The following is an 18908-nucleotide window of genomic DNA, read 5'->3' on the forward strand; positions in this document are numbered from 1 at the left end:
GAATGCACATAATTGGGAAAATAATTTATTAAGAAAAACAAATGTATGAAATATGCATATACAGAGAATCTACTGATTTATAAACATTTGTGCATAAATGACTGAACGAATAGTGAAAGGCTGATTGTGTTCCTCTGGCGTTTTGTGAAATGGTGTGTGACTGCAGTCTATAAAGTTGATGAATGACACAAAAACAGTGTGTTGGAAGGCCGTCAGTTTGATTGCGGTTCAGCATAAGTTCTTCTCATCCTTGAGTCCGTCTCCATGACAACCAGCCAAGAAGCACCTCCAGAGCTCGAGTATTTGTTCGCAGAGTTTCTGTGCGCTAGCATTCTAGTGTCCTCGATAGCTGTGTTAGTTTGCGCTGGTTGTCGATCACATTCAGGTTCTGGATGTAGTGTTGGATGTTGCTGGGACTCCGCAAAGGGAGTGTGTGGTCCGAATCTGTAAAGATGCAGAACAACGCAAGACACTATGTATGGTTTTGTTCTTCTTTAAAAAATGAAACCTGTGAGTTGCAATGAACAAAAACAAATTTTCATGGCTTTTTCTTTGAATGGTTACGATTTAGCCTGTGGCCAGGGTAGCGATTCACAAAATGGCTTATCTTAGCCGCTCCTCAGAACAGGGCCTGTGATGCTATAAAGACGGGGACAACTGAACAAATAAAATGTAAAAAGGAAGGATTAATGAGCATATTTCTACTTCAAGTATCTATAGTCCATTCTCCCCGTGGGAACTGGACAGAACCCCATGTGAGCACGGGGAAAATATACAAAACCCACAGAGGAGTCTGAGATTTGAACCAGACACCTGTCAACTGTGAGGCAAACGTGCTAACAATTAGGCAACCATACTGCCTAACATCAAGAAAAGACCCCGCCGTTCCAAATCAACGGGCTTTCCATCTCTACACAAATGTAATCCAACTTACATGTAGATAAGCGTGCAGCAGGGCTTTCCAGAAACATTCGGTCAGCAAGGCCTCTTTGTGGCGACGAAGGCACTGCAGAGGGATCGGAAATGTCGGTTGATGTCATTTAGCATAGGATTATGGACGTGTCCCAGTACTTTTGTTCAAAATATAACCTCATGGCACTCACCGTGAGGTTGGCTTCGGCAAAGCCGCACCATTTTCACAGTCTTGGCAATCATGCGCTTGTAGTTGAAGGACATTTAGGTCACAGTGTTGATTATTTGTTCCAAAAATACAAGTCAGCAAGCACAAGTCTGTCTTACCATCTTTTCAAAATTGACCAGCCGGTCTACCAGGTTGGAATTTCCCTCGTGGATGAATGTCATGTCTGAAAAAAAAGAGGCAACATCTGGTCATTTTGGTCACTCATGTCACTGCTGTGTTCTGTTATTGTATGATGATGATAAATGGTGGTGACCTTTGGTTACCTTTGAGTATGAGAGGCATGAAGGGGATGTAAGGGGGGTTGAGTTTGGCCACAGCCAGCCTGTAAGCTCGGTGGTTACGTGAAGGATCCTGGCACAAGACAGTACAATTTGCATTAACGGCCACCAGATGATACTGTTTTTGTTTCCAATATGTGCTTTCACATATTTGTTATTTAGACAACTATGAACCATTCCAACCACTGCACAGGCACATTATATTTTAAGTCCGACTCACCATAAGCCTCTCGTAGGCGCAGTAGATTCTTTTTGTCTTACCGGGTATTCTCTACAAAAAAGACGGTCTAATTGTGAAAAATAATGATGACATTATTCAAGTGTCACACGTGAAGTGAAGCATCACCTCCCAGGTCTTGTAAAGCCTATGCACGGCGCTGTTGCTCAAACCAAACATCACCGCAAAGAAGGAGTTGAGATTCCTCTGATCCTTTAATCTGAAAGGACACAAAGTCAGTCAACTTGAGGTCATTTTATTAATCCGGTTTTGACCCTGTGACGTCTGATTTCGTTTGACAAGTTTCTGTTGTGAATTTCCATCTTGAAGAAACAGTGGCAGAATGGATTTCCCTACGTAGCAGCAACTGACAGAGGGAGCAATTATTTCAGATCAAACTGGCATTGCTGCCTAAATAAACAATAGAAACGGAATGTTCAAAGAAAGAAAATTAATGCAATAGAAATGGGGTAATTAAGCTTCAATTTTGCTTCATGAACCAGTTGTACTTTTCCAATCCTTCAGATGGCACTGTTGGTTAAGAAGGGCTTCCTGCCCTGTGTTGAACAAAGGGTGCCATCTAGAGGGCTCAAAAAACACAACACTTGGTTCATGAATCACCTTGAAGCCTCTTCCCCATCACTAGATGCAGACTCTTACACTGCAGCGATCTTGATGAACTTCTTCAGCACGATGGCTCGTTTGACCAGGTCTTCACAAAGGCACAGCTCGCTCACCACCCAGTACTGAACCTCGTTGAAGCGACGGACAAAGCGCTCTAGGTTGGCCGTTATGGCGCCTGGGAACTTTTGACGTCCAAATACGTAATGGATGAGCTCAGACTGGAGGAAGAGGCGGAGAGTTATCATCCTCAGTGTGGTGATGAAGATAACAAAAGCAACCAAGTGACGACAAGTCTGAGTTGAGATTCCCGCAAAAGGATCGACGACTGACCTCGTGCATGGCGGTGAACAGTTCCCAGTCGTAGTTGGTGAGTTCATTGGCGATGTCCTTGGAGCACATTTGCTCGAGTGTGTTGGCACTTCCTCGCTCGGGACCCTGCTGCTCTTTCAGGGGCGTCTTGAGTCAAGGGCAAGAGTAAGAGAGAAGATATAGAATCATTAGGTATGTCAGAAAAGGGAGGATCTCAAAGGAATCTTTTCTTGAGTGCACAAAAGATACCCTTAGGAAAACCCGCACAAGCACGAGAAAAACATGCTACACAGGAAGTCCAAAGGCAAGATTCAAACATAGAGCCTCAGAACTGTGTAGATCCCCTGGTCAGTCCGTTACTCCATTTGTGTGCGGTCACATGATGTTTACCAGCAGTTTGTTCAATTAACCACATTGAAAATATCCATACCAGTTTCTCGACTTGGCCACTGGTGCAGATGAAGAGTCTCTCGTTAAGTCCCAACGCGGTGAACACGGCTGTGGCATCCAATTTCAACTGGGCTCTTTCTGTCAGGATTGCAAATGTTAGTTATTAAAGGTTTTGACGAGCATAAAATATGTCACAATGATGATTTGGCACCTCCAGTTGAATTCATCTTGACCAGCACGTGATCTCCCCCAGCTTTGACTAGTGACAGCATTACTTCTTGGACGGATATGTTGACCGGCAGTATCAGCGTGAGAGCTTGGTGGTCCGGCGTGTAAATCTCGTATAACACTGCACGGCAGAGCAGAACGGTACCACATCACTACGCTGCAAACGGCCGAGGCAACTTTTTTCAAGTTGTCGGCCAGAACAAGCACAGTTTAGCAGTTTCCATATCAGAATGTTTTGAAAGCTCACCTTTATCCTGCGCTTTGATTGGTTGTATCCGTCCAACAGGCTCCTCGCTGTGAGCAAACCAGTCAAATGAGTTCTGTTGAGGACATCAGAACAACAACAGGGAAGCAAGACTTTTGTATAACTGTTTGACATCTTTGTTTAACCATTTCTATAGAAATATTCCTCAATTAATTCTAGATAAATGTGCCGTTACAGCGGATAACATTTTCTTCAGGGTGCTGTCCAACTTCTGATTTGCAATTTTAATGGTGGTATCAGGTCAAACCATTGCGTCATAGAAATTTTATCAACTGTACTGGCAATAATTAAGTCATATTGTAAGTTATGAAACAGTATGAACATATCACATCAAGAATTATTGTGATCAAAACGAACATATCACTACCCGCATGTCTGGCTTTGACGTCATAGGCGTTTGTCATAAAGTAATGCGAATGGACAGATCAAACCGAGGGAGGTTAGGATAGGGAGGCAAGATGGGGTAAGAAAAATTCTATATTTTAGTGAAGTTATTTAATACATCTTTTGAGCGGAGAATGAATCACAGTCCAAATACCTTTACCCTTTGCAACATGGCATGGCTAAACTGCATGTAGCAAGGCCAATGCTTTATTATAATTTCCCTGCCTCCTTTTTTAGCAGCATTAAAAGAGAGGTGGACTGATTTAAAACGCTTTTTAGAAAAGGCAAAGAAGCACATCCAAAATGGGATCTAAACGGGAAATACACTGCGACTCACCATGCCTGGAAAAATAAACATTTAAAGTCTGCTTGTTGAAAGCTACAGGATATGGAGCTGAAAGCACAATGAGGAGGGCAGCAAAAACACGCAGATACTATCTAAACAAAATACACTTTGTCAGGTTCTGCAATGCATTTGAACTTGCTTGGCATGACTGAAAAACCTGAGTTGCTGGATTTTGAACCAATGAGAAATTAGTTACAAAGCTACAAACAAAATTAGTAAAACATTACGTAACATTGTAATGTTGCTTTTGTAATTTTCAATGATTGCTTTTGGTACACAGCACATTTATTTTGACAGACAGGCAGACAGGCAGGCAGGCAGGCAGGCAGGCAGGCAGGCAGGCAGGCAGGCAGGCAGGCAGGCAGACAGACAGACAGACAGACAGACAGACAGACAGACAGACAGGCAGACAGACAGACAGGCAGACAGGCAGACGAATTATGGTCCTTACCCTGCCCAATGAGTGGTAGCCATTCTCTAACCTGGTGAAGATGACAATAGACATTAGCTGCATTTTGAGTCTTGAGAAGTTTTGGAGGATATTTTAAGTTTACACTAATGGCATTACACTTTTGTTCTTCTTCTATCCCGGAATTGATCTTTCAGCACACCAGCCAAACGAAAATCCGCTGCAATGTCCTTCTTTAGCTTCTGTTTGAGAGCACACGAGAAATAAATAGTACACACAAAGTCAAAATGTACTTTCACTTTATATAACTCTCAACCTGATTTCTAACCTCACCTCCAGAAACGTTACGGCAATGGGGTCTTCTCTTAGCAGAAGACCATAGAGCGCTACCCATTGGCCAACCAGCTTCACCACCTTCTGCTTTGTGTTGAGAACGTAGGCGGCCTTCTCCTGCTCGGATCCCTCCGAAAGCTCTGCCTGGTAGGTGCATTGCCCGTTAAGAAACATTCACTTGAAGATGGTTGACAACACCATGACTCAAAAATGAAATTCAATCTATTAAGAGTACATGAAATCTAAAAGTACCCCTCCCCTCCCAACATGTCAAGTGCATTGGTTTATAAGCTGCCTTTTCATTTCTTAGCCTAATAGTGTCAGTAGTGTGACAAAAGTACAGTTGACTGATGGAGTCAAAAAGAATTGGATTACATTAATCCCCTTTCAGTTCTAGCCCACCCACAATTTATGTGAAAAATTGAATAGCGTTTACAGCAAATGTTTTTAAGGTCTTTAAACACACGTTTTAATCTTTACAAACATATTTCTGCACATATTGGATCGGGAAAATCCACAAATAAGACTCGTAGCTGTTTAAAGTGCTGGGACAAAAATAGTGAGGAAGAAATTGTGGCTTATAGTGGGAAAGATTTAAATAGATGTGGTTTGAAAACCAATGACCTAAGGATATTGATGCTGCAGTGCAGGACACAGTTGACTGGAGGGCATGAAGACTCTGTGGGTGAGCAAAAAATCGCTCACACACGAATCTATCAGGCAGAAAAAAAAAACATAAGACCGCTAAGGTCATGAAGAATTTGTCCAACAAACAAGAAAAGACGAGAAAACCTCTCACCGATGGCATCAGTCCCGTTGGAGTCCAGCTTTACTGTTTCCAGGAAGTGTTCCAAGATCTTCTCTGGCGTTCCTGACATCACAGTGTACCTGCACACAAAAAAAAAGAAAAAAAGAAATGATGTTGACATTTGTATGCAGATTTAGCGATTAGGAAAGCAACCAAGTGAGGAGATGTCAGACCTCAATATAGTTTTAAAAAGAAATTATTCTTTTGATGACATTGTATTATTGTATTTTCCTCATTAGTATAATTTTTTTTATCTTAATTTGACCAGTAAAAATTATAGTAGACGAAATTTGACCATAAAGCTGTAGATTCTTTGCTTTTTTTTTATTTTTACATATATTAACATTTTTTATCAGTAATTTGCAGAATGGGGCACATTTACAAAGCTATCAGGAGTCCAGGTTCCTCACTTGTTTCCAGCTCCCCCCTGCTCATCTGGGTCAGCACATTTCTCCAGCACCAGCACTGTTTTCCCGTGCTCCTCCAATCGCACCGTGTTAGCCTCTACGTCCTGAAATCGGAACAAATACAATCAGAAAACAGCAAAACAAGATTGCAATGGAGCAAACGGTCAGCTGACCTTGAGAATCCGTATGAAGTCGTGTTTGTCCACACGCAAGAAGTGACAGTTATCCTCCCTCAGGATGATGGTGGCGGCACGCGGGGCATCATTCAGCAAGGCCAACTGCCCAAAATCTTTGCCCTCGTGCAGTGTGGTCACCAGACCCTGAACGCACATACCTCCCGTTGTCAATGTTTTTATACAGATAGAAATAGTGCTGCACTTCAAACCTTAGTGAACTGGTAAATTGGGATTACAAGGCCAGTTGAACTAACTAACATCTGCAGGCAAATGTTATTTGCAGATTCTACAGATTTGAATTTTGGCTCTAGCCTTCCTGTGTCAAGTAGGAAAGAAATCCTTTTTGTTTGGTTTTATCACTGACCTACCTTCCCGTGTGTGATGACATTGACGGAGCCTTTCCAGATGATGTACCAGGAAGTGCCTTTGTCCCCCTGACTGAACACTTCAAAAACAACACAAACCTTTGAGCCAACGTTTCAAGTGTGCATTATGATCAAAACGCTTCAGCATTGATGTCGGCACATTTTGACAACCATGGTGCTTCAAGGGCTGCTCGCGTGCTTGATTGAAACGTGGTATTGTGCCAAATAGCTGGTCTTCACAATGAGACATGTGTACATGTAGAAAAGTGGGCCAACTTACGGACGGTACCGGCCTTAGCATGTGATTCAAACATCAGCACAGCTGCCAGCTCTTTCCGAACCTACAGGCACAGCGGGGACAAAGGTTGGCTTCAAGAAATAAACTGTGAAATGTTGGCTTGATGCCATCTGAAAGTGTTGTTGAGTTAGGAATGCCAGGGCTGCTTACAAAAAGAGAAATTATCGAACACTTGATATAGCAAAAATTGTCAGGAATAAATTAGTAATATAATTGACTTTGGATTTTAGTCATGCGTCAAGAGCAGTGACTGACCGAGGCGGAAAGATGAGCAGCGGCTTTGACATGGAGAAGCTCCTCATAAATGACCTCCAGGTCCTCAGCACTTCTCTGGGCTGGACTAAACACAAAAGGCATGTTAAGACATACACAGGAAAGCATACATTAGGTCGCATTTGGAATTGTCCAGATATGGGGTCATATGCTTTGACTTGGGAGCAATAATTTGAGATAAGAGCCCAACACAGTGGTCGTGAACATCAAGCAGTAGTTTGGCAGAGTGAATGCTTCTTCGGAAACGATGGCTTCGAGATGTTTATCACCTCTCCCAGCATGTGCCGGCTACTGGCACCAGTGATTTATGATGTGGAATGTTGTGACAGATTATCCAAGATTCCACGGCACTCACCATTTGCGTAGAATCATCGTGAGTAAGGCGTCAGGACCCAGTTGAGACAGCAGCGAAAGGCTTTCCTGCAGCTCATCCTCCGAGTCCTTTGTTAGGTGGTTTGGTCCAAACTGGGAATCCAGGAAGCGGTAGAACTGTGTGTCCTTGTCGTGGAAGTTCACCTCATGTTTTACTTGGCATGGAAAAGACAAAGACAATGCAAGTAAACAAATAAGTGTGGCTAATTTGGTTGTAAGCCACAGGCATGCACGTATTGTCCATCTGGGACTCGATCAGCCTGTGATTTGTGGTTGTCATGGCAGCAAACACGGTTCCATTCTCCTTATCTAAAAAAAAAAAATAACCCTGCAACTTTGTTTTATTGTTAGCATATGCACTAATTGTTACAAATTGAGCCCAATGCTCGTACAGTACACTATTGATAGTTTTCTAAGACTAATTACAATTCTTGCTTGTGCTTTAAATGAACTTTTTGGGGGGAATATGAGCACTGGAAACAAAGTGCCTTCAAAACATTGTAGAATGAATGAAAATTTATTCCAAGTGAGCCACTTGAATGAATGATGGAGTGTTTCTCGCTTGATTGGACTTTTGTTTTGCTGGCAGACAATGCGCCTTCTCCTGTAGTTAGTGCATACTTGACTGGGTTAATTTTGTGCCTGCACACTTAAGTCACATTTTAAGCTCCTCAAACATGTCTGAGTACTGCCTGAGATATCATTTGCTGAATATATTACATTAAGAAATGCCTGTAAATAATATCATTGTTGAGATTGGACAGCACATTTTTGCTTTGTTGAATTTTTTTGGTCTAGTAATTTCATGACATGTTTAGTTCTCCAAGCAACAGCGCTACATTCACTAGATTTGGGTAGTTGATCTGAAGTTCATTCTTTCTCATGGCTCTCTTCGTTTTCAGCATCAATATTCCTAATGTCTCTTTGAAATGTCTCAATGTCCTACCATGAACCAGGATTCCTTCGTCCACCAGGACCTGCCACATTCCGACCGCCTGGCTTCTTGACTGCAGGCCTTCATTTTGGCCCATCAGCCAATCGACAAGTTCCTTACCAGAGCAGCATTGTCTATGAATGAAGGTGAATCACAAAGGATGTCAACTGGTATAGGCACAATTTTGTAAATACATTTATTGGTTTGTAATTTAAAATTGTAATTTAAAATGCTATGTAATTTTTGTAATATAAAATTGAGTTGGAAATAAAAGACATAACTGAGCTTGTTGGATGGCAGCAGAAATAAGAGGGCAAAGTTAATTATTTCAATACATCAATATTCATCATTAACAATCCCGACAAGGAAAGCGCAAATGTCCATCGTAGTAGGCATTTTACCTGTAAGTTTTGAGGTGATGTTTCCGATCTCGGATCAAGACAGAGTTCCTCACGACAATGGCTCTGTACACGGACCTTGCGGCCTTCGCCACGCGATCTGAGGGGAACTTAAGCACACAGAGGTGAGCAGTGAGTCATTAAACACACAACTATATTTATATCAGGGGCATAAATATGACATTGGGTTATGTTTTATGATGTGGAGAGATTGGCTGAGAACAATTTGGGACATGCAATGGTTTTGTATACACAAGTGAGAGAGTGATCTGGCATAATTAAGAGCACGTGAGAAGATCTTTGTAATGGGTGTTGGAATTGGCCCTGTAACTCTGTGACGCGTAGAGGCTCCCCGTCCACCCTTGGTCAGTTTCTATTCAACTTGCCATTTAATTCCTGCTCACTTCCCCTCAAAAGCACGCAAGGCGAGCAGGTCCGAGACCTGAAAAGGGTGGCTGAAGCCTCGTTAGCCACCGTTGCAGAAACAAGTCTTATGTAACAAGAATGGGCGTCAATGTGGCTGTCCGGGTTTTTCATCCTTTGCGCTTGATGACACCAACAAAATGAAATTGTAGTTTTGTTTCAACCTCTTTGCCTCTGAATCAAAAAGGAAAATACATCATTCCTCTGCGTGCGAGAACTCCGTCAGCCTCTGAAGCAAGCCGGTGCCAAGGCTCGGTAGCGGGGTGAGTGCAGAGGGAAGCCCAACTGAGGCTCTCATTTAAGTAAATATGAAAAAAATAGATTTTTTATTAAAAATAAATGGTTGGACATTAGTGTATTTAATGCAGTTTTCAATATTGGCCTAAATATTGACCTATTTCACAGTATTGGGCAGAAAGGAAATTGTCATTTTCCCCAATATGGCTCGATGCATTACCGGTGTGAGGATTACCTTGGAAAAGCAACTTTGAAAATGTAACCTTAGTTTAAAACCATAATGCTACCCTTGAAACCCTACTTCAAAACCCTAATTTGAAATCCTATTTCATAACCCAATCCACAGCTTTGAACACTACGCCAAAACCCCGACACTGGTTCCAAACCCTATTTCAAAATCATAACCCGAGTGAAACCCCAGGGTTATGTTTTTAAATTAGGATTTTAAATTATGGTTATGGATGCAAAATCGGGGTTCTCGCTAGCATTAGGGTTTCAAATTAGGGTTTTAAACTAAGGTTAGCGTTGCAAGGTTGCATTGCAAATAGAGCGTTTCTATTTAGGTTTTCAAACTAGGGTCAAGATTTTGAATTAGAATATTAAAAAAAAGGGGTTGGGTTTCAATATAGTGTTTTAAACCGTATCCCAATTGTGCTTCTTGGAAGCAAAGTGTCTGAACCATATCTTTGTGAATCATCGATGACTCGATGAACAAAGTGTTTTTGTTTAGTTTTCTATAAACATGACACACATTTTATTCAGGACTGAAGCTAATCTTTATTGAAATTATTGTACTGTACTATGTGCTTGTGTCAACAGACCAAAGTCTTCAATGAACCTCATGTACAAGGTTTTAACACCAACAACTCTATTGAGTCTTTTGTCATCTTAATGTTTTCAAAACACCAAAGGCAATTGTCTTCAATGAACCTGATGTACAGGTTTTTGTGAACACAAGCAAATCTTTGCCCTACATCTACAGATTTCTATTCATAACACTGAAGACAATTTAAAGTCATTGACAAACCATGATATTTTTAGGGTGGGAGTAGCGAAAGAATTACAATTTTAGATGCAACGTGCTAATTCCAAACAAGAAAGCCAATTATACAACTAAAACAGAAATAGACTTTGCTTTGTGATTGGACCAGGAATTGCGACGCAAATCTGTTCCGTGCACTTCGACTAGCTTGTTCCCAGACCAGCCGGCGTCTAAATAAATCCAGCGTGGGTCCTGCACGATTGCGATGATGAAGTCATGAGCACAAGGTACGCTCGTCTTTCCCAGGGGCCCGTTTCACCTTTTGATCCCCACTGTGACATTCTCAGGCACTAACTTGTATTTACTTTTTTTCCAAGAGGCAAACTTTCCATTACTCAAGCAAAAACACTATTAAAAGTCGTATTTTATTTTGAAAGCTGGGTTGGCTCACACTAACTGTCAAACTGAATTATGAGCGGAGGTACAAAGTCATTCTGTATGAATTCTGAGAAGACTCGAGATTCATACTGTATCAGACAAAAGTGATTTGATCATTGATAAGGAGTCTTTATTAATCATCCAGTCATCCATTTTTTGTACTGCTAATCATTTTTAGGGTTAGAGGAAACAGGAGATGATCCCACCCGAGCTCACTTTGGTGCAGAGAAATAAACAGACAATTCACAGTGCCACTGAGTGGGATCAGAGTCCACGCTCCCGGCTCTGAAGTCAGGTGAGTGACACACGACACCATTTATTAATCAATTCATTAATTGCCATTGACAGCTATAGATGTGACGATTGTCACTGTGAATCTGGAATCAACCATTACATGCAACATGTACCACATGGCTAAAGCTACATTCCCATGCATCTTATAGAAGTCCTAAATTACATGAACAATTCAGATTTGCCACTCCAACATTAACTGGTTTGTCTTGTCAACGTGGAGCGAGATTCATTATCGCATATGCTCGAAAGCATTTCACAGCTGGATTGCAATTGTCAACACTTCTGCACCAGCATATTGCATTTGTGCATTCCTTGAGTCATTAGTATTGTAAGGTGGAATGACCCCCCCCCCTCCCCCCATGTCAACACTGTGTGATTTGACCGGGAGATTGGAAGGCACTGTGACCTTTGTAACAGGAATGGCACACTATTGCAAGTCGTGAGGAAATGATGCTTGTTGCAACTACAGGACAGTGTGTGATCCCACCATATGGTCTTCTCTTGTGTCATAAGTCTTTTTTTTTAGACTCGTATAATCATGAAATACATTAAGAGGAGCTATGAAACTTAGTTCTGTTTTTTTTTTTTTTTTTTTTGTACCATTGTACCTGAACCACCCTGAACCAGTATGGTGGCCACCCTACGTGGTTTTATTTTCCATTATTTTTTCGAGGCCAAGGAGGGCCTTGACATCACTGTCAATGGATTAACTGATCGATGTTGGTGTTTCTTTAAGGCATGAGGCAAGTCAACTTCACAGAACACGCCCATCTCCTGGTTTTAGGCCAGCGAAACACAGCTGCTCGGCGCTCGCCCCATACACTGTTTAACAGCAATACTTAAGATTTCATATGCATCAGCGTGTAGGTGAATTTTGGAGTGACTAACGGAGCATAAATTCCACCAGGGTGAATTCACAAGTAGCGTATATGCTTGGGAACACTGCGTATGTGTATATAAAAATGTTATTTTGGTATCATGAGTAGAACAAACAAAATTATGATTTAAATTCTGCTGTTATTCAGATTCAGTGTCTCGTCTTAACTAAATAATATGCTCCCACAGTGCCTAACCCCGTTTATCGGTGTGCTTGCTGCTTCTTCTCTCCTTACCACTTAGTTAAGGCAAGCTTGAGATAAAGAGTGATGTGAGGGTCCCATCTTGGGGTGGGGGGGGTCGATTAGCAGTGAGCACTCAAGTGCCCTTTCGACTCCTTCTGACCACCAGTCTCGTCAGGAATGTGCTTTTCGAGACTCGCATGGTCAGTTTCACGAGATATTAAACACAACGAAAGAATAAGTTCAGCACACCGAGAGGATGCAGGCGTTGCAAAACTCGACCAGGAGAACAATAAGGTCTCTCTTTGCACCATTCTTGGAGTGTTGCTTCGCTTCACATACACACCTGCTTCATTGTGTCCTTTGAGTCCAGCACCTGTGGTAGTAGTGGAGTCTATGAGGAGAGAAAGAAGGATGGTGTCATGAGCTAATTTTGCACAACAACGTTTAACCTAAGACCACGCAATCCAAATTCAGGAAGCAACAAGTTTGATTTTCTATTGAATCATTTTGCATTAGGTTCCAGATAATTTATACATGATTAGTAAATGAGTTGAATGATGAATAGAGTTCAGTGAAGGGCAGAATGAATCACGCTAGAGAATGTCAACAATTTATATTTTGCAAAAGCAATTATGGACGTGAAAAAAATATTAATCAGAGTTACTGTTGTTTGCAAAAGAAAATCATTCAAATGTGAAATCTGTCCCGTACTGACTACGTTTCACGTCACGTCCACATCGGCACCAGACTGATGAGGCACTTTTCATGTCATATCTCATACGCATCTGTTAAATGTTGCTTCTCCTGCACACACACTCGTATTTCCTCATATGTCGGTCACACGGCGGTATGGATGGCCGACTAATGGTCCTCATTGTTTGCGCTTGGAAAACAACCTTGTTAGCTTCTCGTCTGACGAGGTGGCCAAAAAAAAAAAAATACACACGTATGATTTAATGGCGTTGTAAAACCACATATAGGACATTGTCTTCTATATTATGACCTTGATCAAATGATGCATTAGGCATATGCAGGAAATGTAGAAGAACCAGTTTGAACCTAAGGACGCAGTCACGATCAGATGACTGGGGAATGTTACATATTTTGTCCACATACTGTATATAGGTGAACAAACCTAGCTGGTAACAATAATGATGTCTTACAAGAAAACACATCACTTGGGTAACATTTGTACAAACTAACTTGTACCAGCCTAGCAAGTGGTAACGAAGCCTGTCTTCCTCATTAAAACTACTGCTAAATGAGCATCAGCGCTTTGTAAGGCCGACATACAGTACATGGACCAAATATTGAAGTTCTTCTTCCAAACATTGGGCGGCCTTTCGACGAGAGAAACACGCCGACAGATAGGATGAGAGTCTTAAACAAGGTTTTGAATGGAGCCATTGCCTGCCTGTTGGTTGTTTGTATTAATGATGTCAACATGAAACATTCACAGGAGACCATTGCATGCATGGTCTGGTTTTAGCTCGCTCATTCTCCACCCGACTTGTTCACTCTGACTTTTATGACCGGTTTTATGTCTTTTTCACAGCTTTTTTTTATTTCTTTCACATCTCATGACGCTTTCTCTGGCTGGACTTTTGCCCTCTTCCTAACAGTGGGCGACTTGAGAGGACATCCTCTGCAGTGTCTGAAGTTTTCTTGTGTAATTTATTATGTAAGATAGACGCAATAGCCATCTCTATTCAGATCAGTGCTGCTGGTAACAAGTTTTGTTACTTAAAAGGCGTCGCTGATGGGGGGGGGGAAAGATTGCTGGACATAAACACCATGATGATATTTGTAATTAGTCTGAAAGTATAACGATTTGGGCATCTATCTGAATGTTGTGTTTTCATGTGACCAGGAAATGACAACTTTCCTTCTGTACACTCTTCAACAGGCTCTTCCAAGAAAGGGAGTGTGAAGGTGAACAATAAACAATACACTATTTTTAATACTTTGCTTTGATTGCCTTCCTGTATCCACCCAAAGGGCTGCACAAATGTGCTTCCACAAGTGACTGGGAATAGTTTCAGACTTGAGCCATCACATGTAGTGTTTGCTTTTTTGTCATTCTAATCCAATAAAAATGTTATCAAGTGAAACGTAATCATTTGAAATAGTGCAGTCATCAAATAAAAATTAGAATTTAAACCCGACTAAGAGCATATTCACATTTTTGGGTGTGTTTACATGGGCTTTAAAAAGCGAAATACTGCCAAGATTCGGGGTTTAAAAGGGTTATTGACTGCATGTAAACATAGTCGCTGACCTTTTAATTTTTGGGGGATAAAACAATGGATAAAATGCATTTTGATGTCATAGGACCCTTTAAACAATTGTTAAACATTTAAACATTTGTTGCACCTCTACATACACGTTACACTTAAGTGCATAAAACACACATGGTTATTAAAAGTTGCAAAAGTTCAATTTGGATGCAATTAACATTGTAATAATACTCTTTGAAGGTTATACATTGTTATTCTAAAAACAAATGAATGTATTGTAGTCTAAATTCTAAATGGACATTCGGGTTGAGAAGACTTGGTTAAAAAAAATAAAGATAAAAGAGACGCGTGTCATTACGCTGTAGTGTGTAATTTGCGTGCAGTATAGAATAATGCGCTCATTCAAGAGCGCATGCTCTGAGATGTAAATATACATACCCATCTGATGCCGCGTATGGTCGGCGTGTCCACTAAGTCTCGGTCCGGGAACACTTGATAATTGTAACTCCTGAACAGATGCATCTTATTTCACATCTCAACAATCGACCAGAAGAAAATCGGGAAAGTAGTACCCGTCACGCGATTTGCGCACGCAGCGCATACACGCTAATCAGAGCCTCATTCGGACATAGCTGAATCATGGTACCGATCCCGGATCTCATCTGATCCAACATCCCCAAGTCGGATTCGACTCCGCTTGGCCATGTCGTCGTGCTGCGTCACTTTTGAGACAATCGTGGAGGAGTGGCATGCGCGCAGGAACGCACGCTCGGGAAGTGCGCGCTTTGCGCACTACAGTGAGCGCTTTACACACACGTGACCTCCCCCCCTTTAATCCTTTAGCTCACTACTTACGTCTTCACGATTCAAGCAGCATGACGACTGACGTTATTTTGTAATATTTATTTTAAATCATCAGTTTTGAGCGCTTCAAAAATGTCACGAGATACAGATCACAGTTACCGGGCGGTCCTTTATCACTGCAATAGTGAAACAGTGGCACGCTTTAAGAAGCTGTGGGAACAGTACTGTCTGATACGCATTTTGTATTATATATTTTCTTTCCCATTAAAAACATGACAATCATGGGAAAAAGGTTATACGAATAAAGTTGAAATGCCATGAGAATTTTGTTTTTGTTTTTGTTTAAAAAAAAAAAAGCAATTTATTGCAAGGAAAATACGATGTGCATCCAGATAATATATGATAAATTATAAAAATATTTAAAACATTAAATTGAATGTTTTAAATACAAATAAGGTTGTTTTTTTGGGAGGCAACTGCTTTACACACCCCCTCACAGGTCAAGAGGTCAGGGGTTTGTATCCAGACTCCAGCTTTCCTGTTTTTCTGAGTTTGCATGCTTGTGTGGATTTCTACAGGTTCTCCGGTTTTCTCCCACGTTCTGAAATCATGAATAGTAGCTTAACTGAAGACTTTTAATTGTCCTCATGAGTGATCTGGCAACAAGTCCAGTACAAGTGCAATGAAATGGATGGAAAGTCAGGACAATACATAATGCTTACACGTGGTTGAAGAGTGGAAAAATCGTTGTCGCTCTTCAACATTTGTGCTTGACTATGTCTGATTCCCATTACACAATTAACCTCACCGTGTTTGTAGCAGCCTTACCACAAGCTAAACACTTGTCTGCCCAGCTGAAGGGAAGGCGTCCTCCTGAAAATACTGTTCACTGTTGATTCTTGAAGCTGTCTGAGGTAACCGTTGTCAGATGATGACCAGCCTCACTCTGTATGCTTATCAAGTTGTCCCAGCTTTGGGTCAGATAAACATTGTATTGCTTTTGCGCTGGTGGCAAAGTTATGGATAAACAAAAGCGCCTGAACGTTTTTACTCAAGCACAGGAGTTTTTGTTTCACCTTTTCTCACGTTTGCCCGCACTTTGCTCTGCCGTTAAACTGACACACGTAGCTTTATGGATCCATAAAGCTGTCTTTTGTGTCACCACAAGTATTCCGTGAAAGCTCAAATGTATTTTCAGCATGGAAACAAGTGACAAAACAAAAGTGTTGCTAACCTTGTGAGGTGCTGCATTGATCATAAATAGAACACAGCACTGGTCAAAAGCAAACTTTAATCATTCAGAAATTGACAGATAATACAGCTGTGTTTTTCACAATTGATGAGTTTGGCAGGCACAACTAAATGCATATCAATAATATGTCCATTCACCAATTTTCTCTCGCAGAACTGGCTTACCTGAGAATAGATGCACTGCAGTCATGCATTGAGTTTGATGTCCAAAATGTGTACTTTCGAAGGATTATTTTTTACAATCTTACCACCCTGAGTCAAAGAATTTTAGTTCCTGTTTTCATATTCACATTTTACCACACAAGTTGCAGTTTACTGCGCATGTACAGCCAGTTTTGTATTTCACGTGGTAAATGCTGCTCTCTACTGTGAAGTTTCAGCTTTGCAACCTCCATTGAACTTTTGTATCCCAAGTACAATTCAGTGTAACAAAGCAAAACCATACTCTAACATAATCAATGGCAGGAAGTAAAAAAATAGCAATACTTCAAACTGATTTTTATGTCTTACAAGCAGAAAAAATAGAAAAAACAGCTCTAACATGGCAGAACGTGAACCAGGCTGCATTAACAATGACGGTGATTGGGCAAATTTAGAGAACCAAGATATTCCTTATCCATCTTCACTCAAGACAATTGTCACTAACAAAATTGTCAACATTGACAATAGAAGATATAAAAAAATATTACGTGTTGCCTCGTGCCAGCCTAAAAACAGGCAGCCTTGGGTGTTAAAAAAATGACACTGAAAATATTTTGATTGGAAAACTTGAACCCATGCCAGTTAGCTCTAGGTTAAACGACAAAAATGCACCATCTGATAAGCAACATAATTTTACCTCCAAGTAAAATAACTGTAGTCAATAAGAGTAGGTGTTAGTATTTTGTATGTTGATATTGTTCTTCCTTTTGGACCAACTTACCAAACAAACCTTTTTTACTTTCACATTTGTTCTGCAAGTACATTTAGAATTTATACTTTCAATTACGAGTATTAAATCAGTCCCTTAACTTATACTGGCCTTTTTTTTGCACAAATATCTAGTAGTTTGTTCCTTAGGCCAAAACTCTAGACATAACAAATGCTCATTTTGGAATAGATTATAGTTGCATAAAAAAAGGTAGTTGCGTCATTATGAAAATTGTGTTTGTGTCTTTGTGTGTGTTTATTTACATCCACGTCTGTTTCTATTTAGATCATTTGAGGAAGGGAGTGGGGCTTCCTGCGGCTGATCTACTACGCCCATGGAATGTGTACTTGGCCAACAGTCTGGTATGTCTGTCTTGTGGTACACAAACACACCGACACGCATTTATCTAATGGAGATAATTCGTTAAAGCCATCAAAATGACCTCTTACTAACCGTCGACTAAACTAAATGTGAACCTAAACCAGTCTTTGTCAAACGGTAATGACCACACATCAATGCAGTTTTTAAAAAAATCCAACACTAACAAAAGTCACTTTACCTGATACTAATGAATCAAACTAAGTCAATTCTATTTCTTGCAAAAACTTTTTTTTTTTTAATTGCAAGACATGATTTAAAGTTACAGAAGAATTTGTTGCCAAAGTCACTTATACTAGGCTGCTCGATTATGGGTAAAAATCATAATCACGAGTGTTCTGCTCAATATTCCCCCAATCATTGAATAGAGCGTCTGTCATCATGCCATGCGACTGTTGATGACAGAGGTTGCCAAATCCTTTTCCCCTGCCAATTTAAGGCTTGTTTACTTTGTGTTTAGCTGGGCTTTATTTTGAAATCTAAGAAGAGAAAACCTGGCATCTTTGAACAAAAGTGCCGTTCAAAACCATTCAATGGCCCCAAAATAAGCGTGTTCACAAAAACGTCCCAACGAGTAAAAAAATGCACTACATTCACTTCACGTTCCTCCAAAATACGAGCACGTTCATGAGATTTCATTCATTGAATGCGTTGAGGTACAACACTGCCTGTTAAATATGGCTGGGATCTCCACGTCTCAGAACGGAACCACCAAGTAATCATTTGTCCTGGATTATATGAATTTTGAGATTGTCTGGAGTCAAAATCGTGATTATGATTAAGATTCACTTAATTGAGCAGCCCTAATGCAAACCTTTTATTAAAGTAGAAGAGAATCATTGACTCACCGTGGGTGACCTCCTGACATTCTTCTGCGTGTCCATAGGTTTCAAAATTTTTAACAGTGCTTCCTCCATTTGTCCCCTTCCATCCTATAT

General features: G+C 40.8%; 1 protein-coding gene across 2 annotated transcripts; it reads right to left on the reverse strand.

Moving 5' to 3' along the window:
* Positions 1 to 18: 18 nt before the first annotated feature.
* rapgef3 (Rap guanine nucleotide exchange factor (GEF) 3) lies at positions 19 to 18900 on the reverse strand. 2 transcript variants are annotated; one of them, XM_085922693.1, is made up of 27 exons: positions 18819 to 18900; positions 12734 to 12781; positions 8959 to 9065; positions 8570 to 8691; positions 7607 to 7778; positions 7234 to 7318; positions 6961 to 7021; positions 6684 to 6760; positions 6313 to 6459; positions 6143 to 6243; positions 5724 to 5812; positions 5559 to 5637; positions 4925 to 5075; positions 4751 to 4833; positions 4634 to 4664; positions 3435 to 3507; positions 3171 to 3308; positions 3000 to 3097; positions 2591 to 2716; positions 2297 to 2478; positions 1766 to 1856; positions 1640 to 1690; positions 1405 to 1492; positions 1240 to 1304; positions 1104 to 1158; positions 935 to 1006; positions 19 to 444 (listed from the first exon to the last, which is right to left on the reverse strand). In XM_085922693.1, the coding sequence occupies exons 1-27, from the start codon at positions 18885 to 18887 to the stop codon at positions 326 to 328; spliced, it is 2580 nt and encodes an 859-aa protein (XP_085778819.1). In that variant the 5' UTR covers positions 18888 to 18900; the 3' UTR covers positions 19 to 325. The 2 variants fall into 2 exon arrangements, with proteins under 2 accessions (XP_085778819.1, XP_085778810.1); XM_085922684.1 differs by lacking the exon at positions 18819 to 18900 and adding an exon at positions 15066 to 15353.
* Between the last annotated feature and the right edge of the window lie 8 nt (positions 18901 to 18908).

This window comes from Syngnathus leptorhynchus, chromosome 1, assembly GCF_054491065.1.
Source record: "Syngnathus leptorhynchus isolate UIUO chromosome 1, UIUO_Slep, whole genome shotgun sequence".
NCBI classification, from domain to species: Eukaryota; Metazoa; Chordata; class Actinopteri; order Syngnathiformes; family Syngnathidae; genus Syngnathus; species Syngnathus leptorhynchus.

Bases quoted from the DNA above. Each gene is read 5' to 3' on its own strand.
- rapgef3 (XM_085922684.1), bottom strand. From the start codon at position 15,149: ATGCATCTGTTCAGGAGTTACAATTATCAAGTGTTCCCGGACCGAGAC. The intron at 5,076-5,558 runs ATATCCTTAGGT...CGGGCAATGCAC, and splicing joins TGTCCTGCACTGCAGCATCA to CTACCAGGCAGAGCTTTCGG. The intron at 445-934 runs GTAAGTTGGATT...GCATCTTTACAG, and splicing joins TGCTGCACGCTTATCTACAT to ATTCGGACCACACACTCCCT.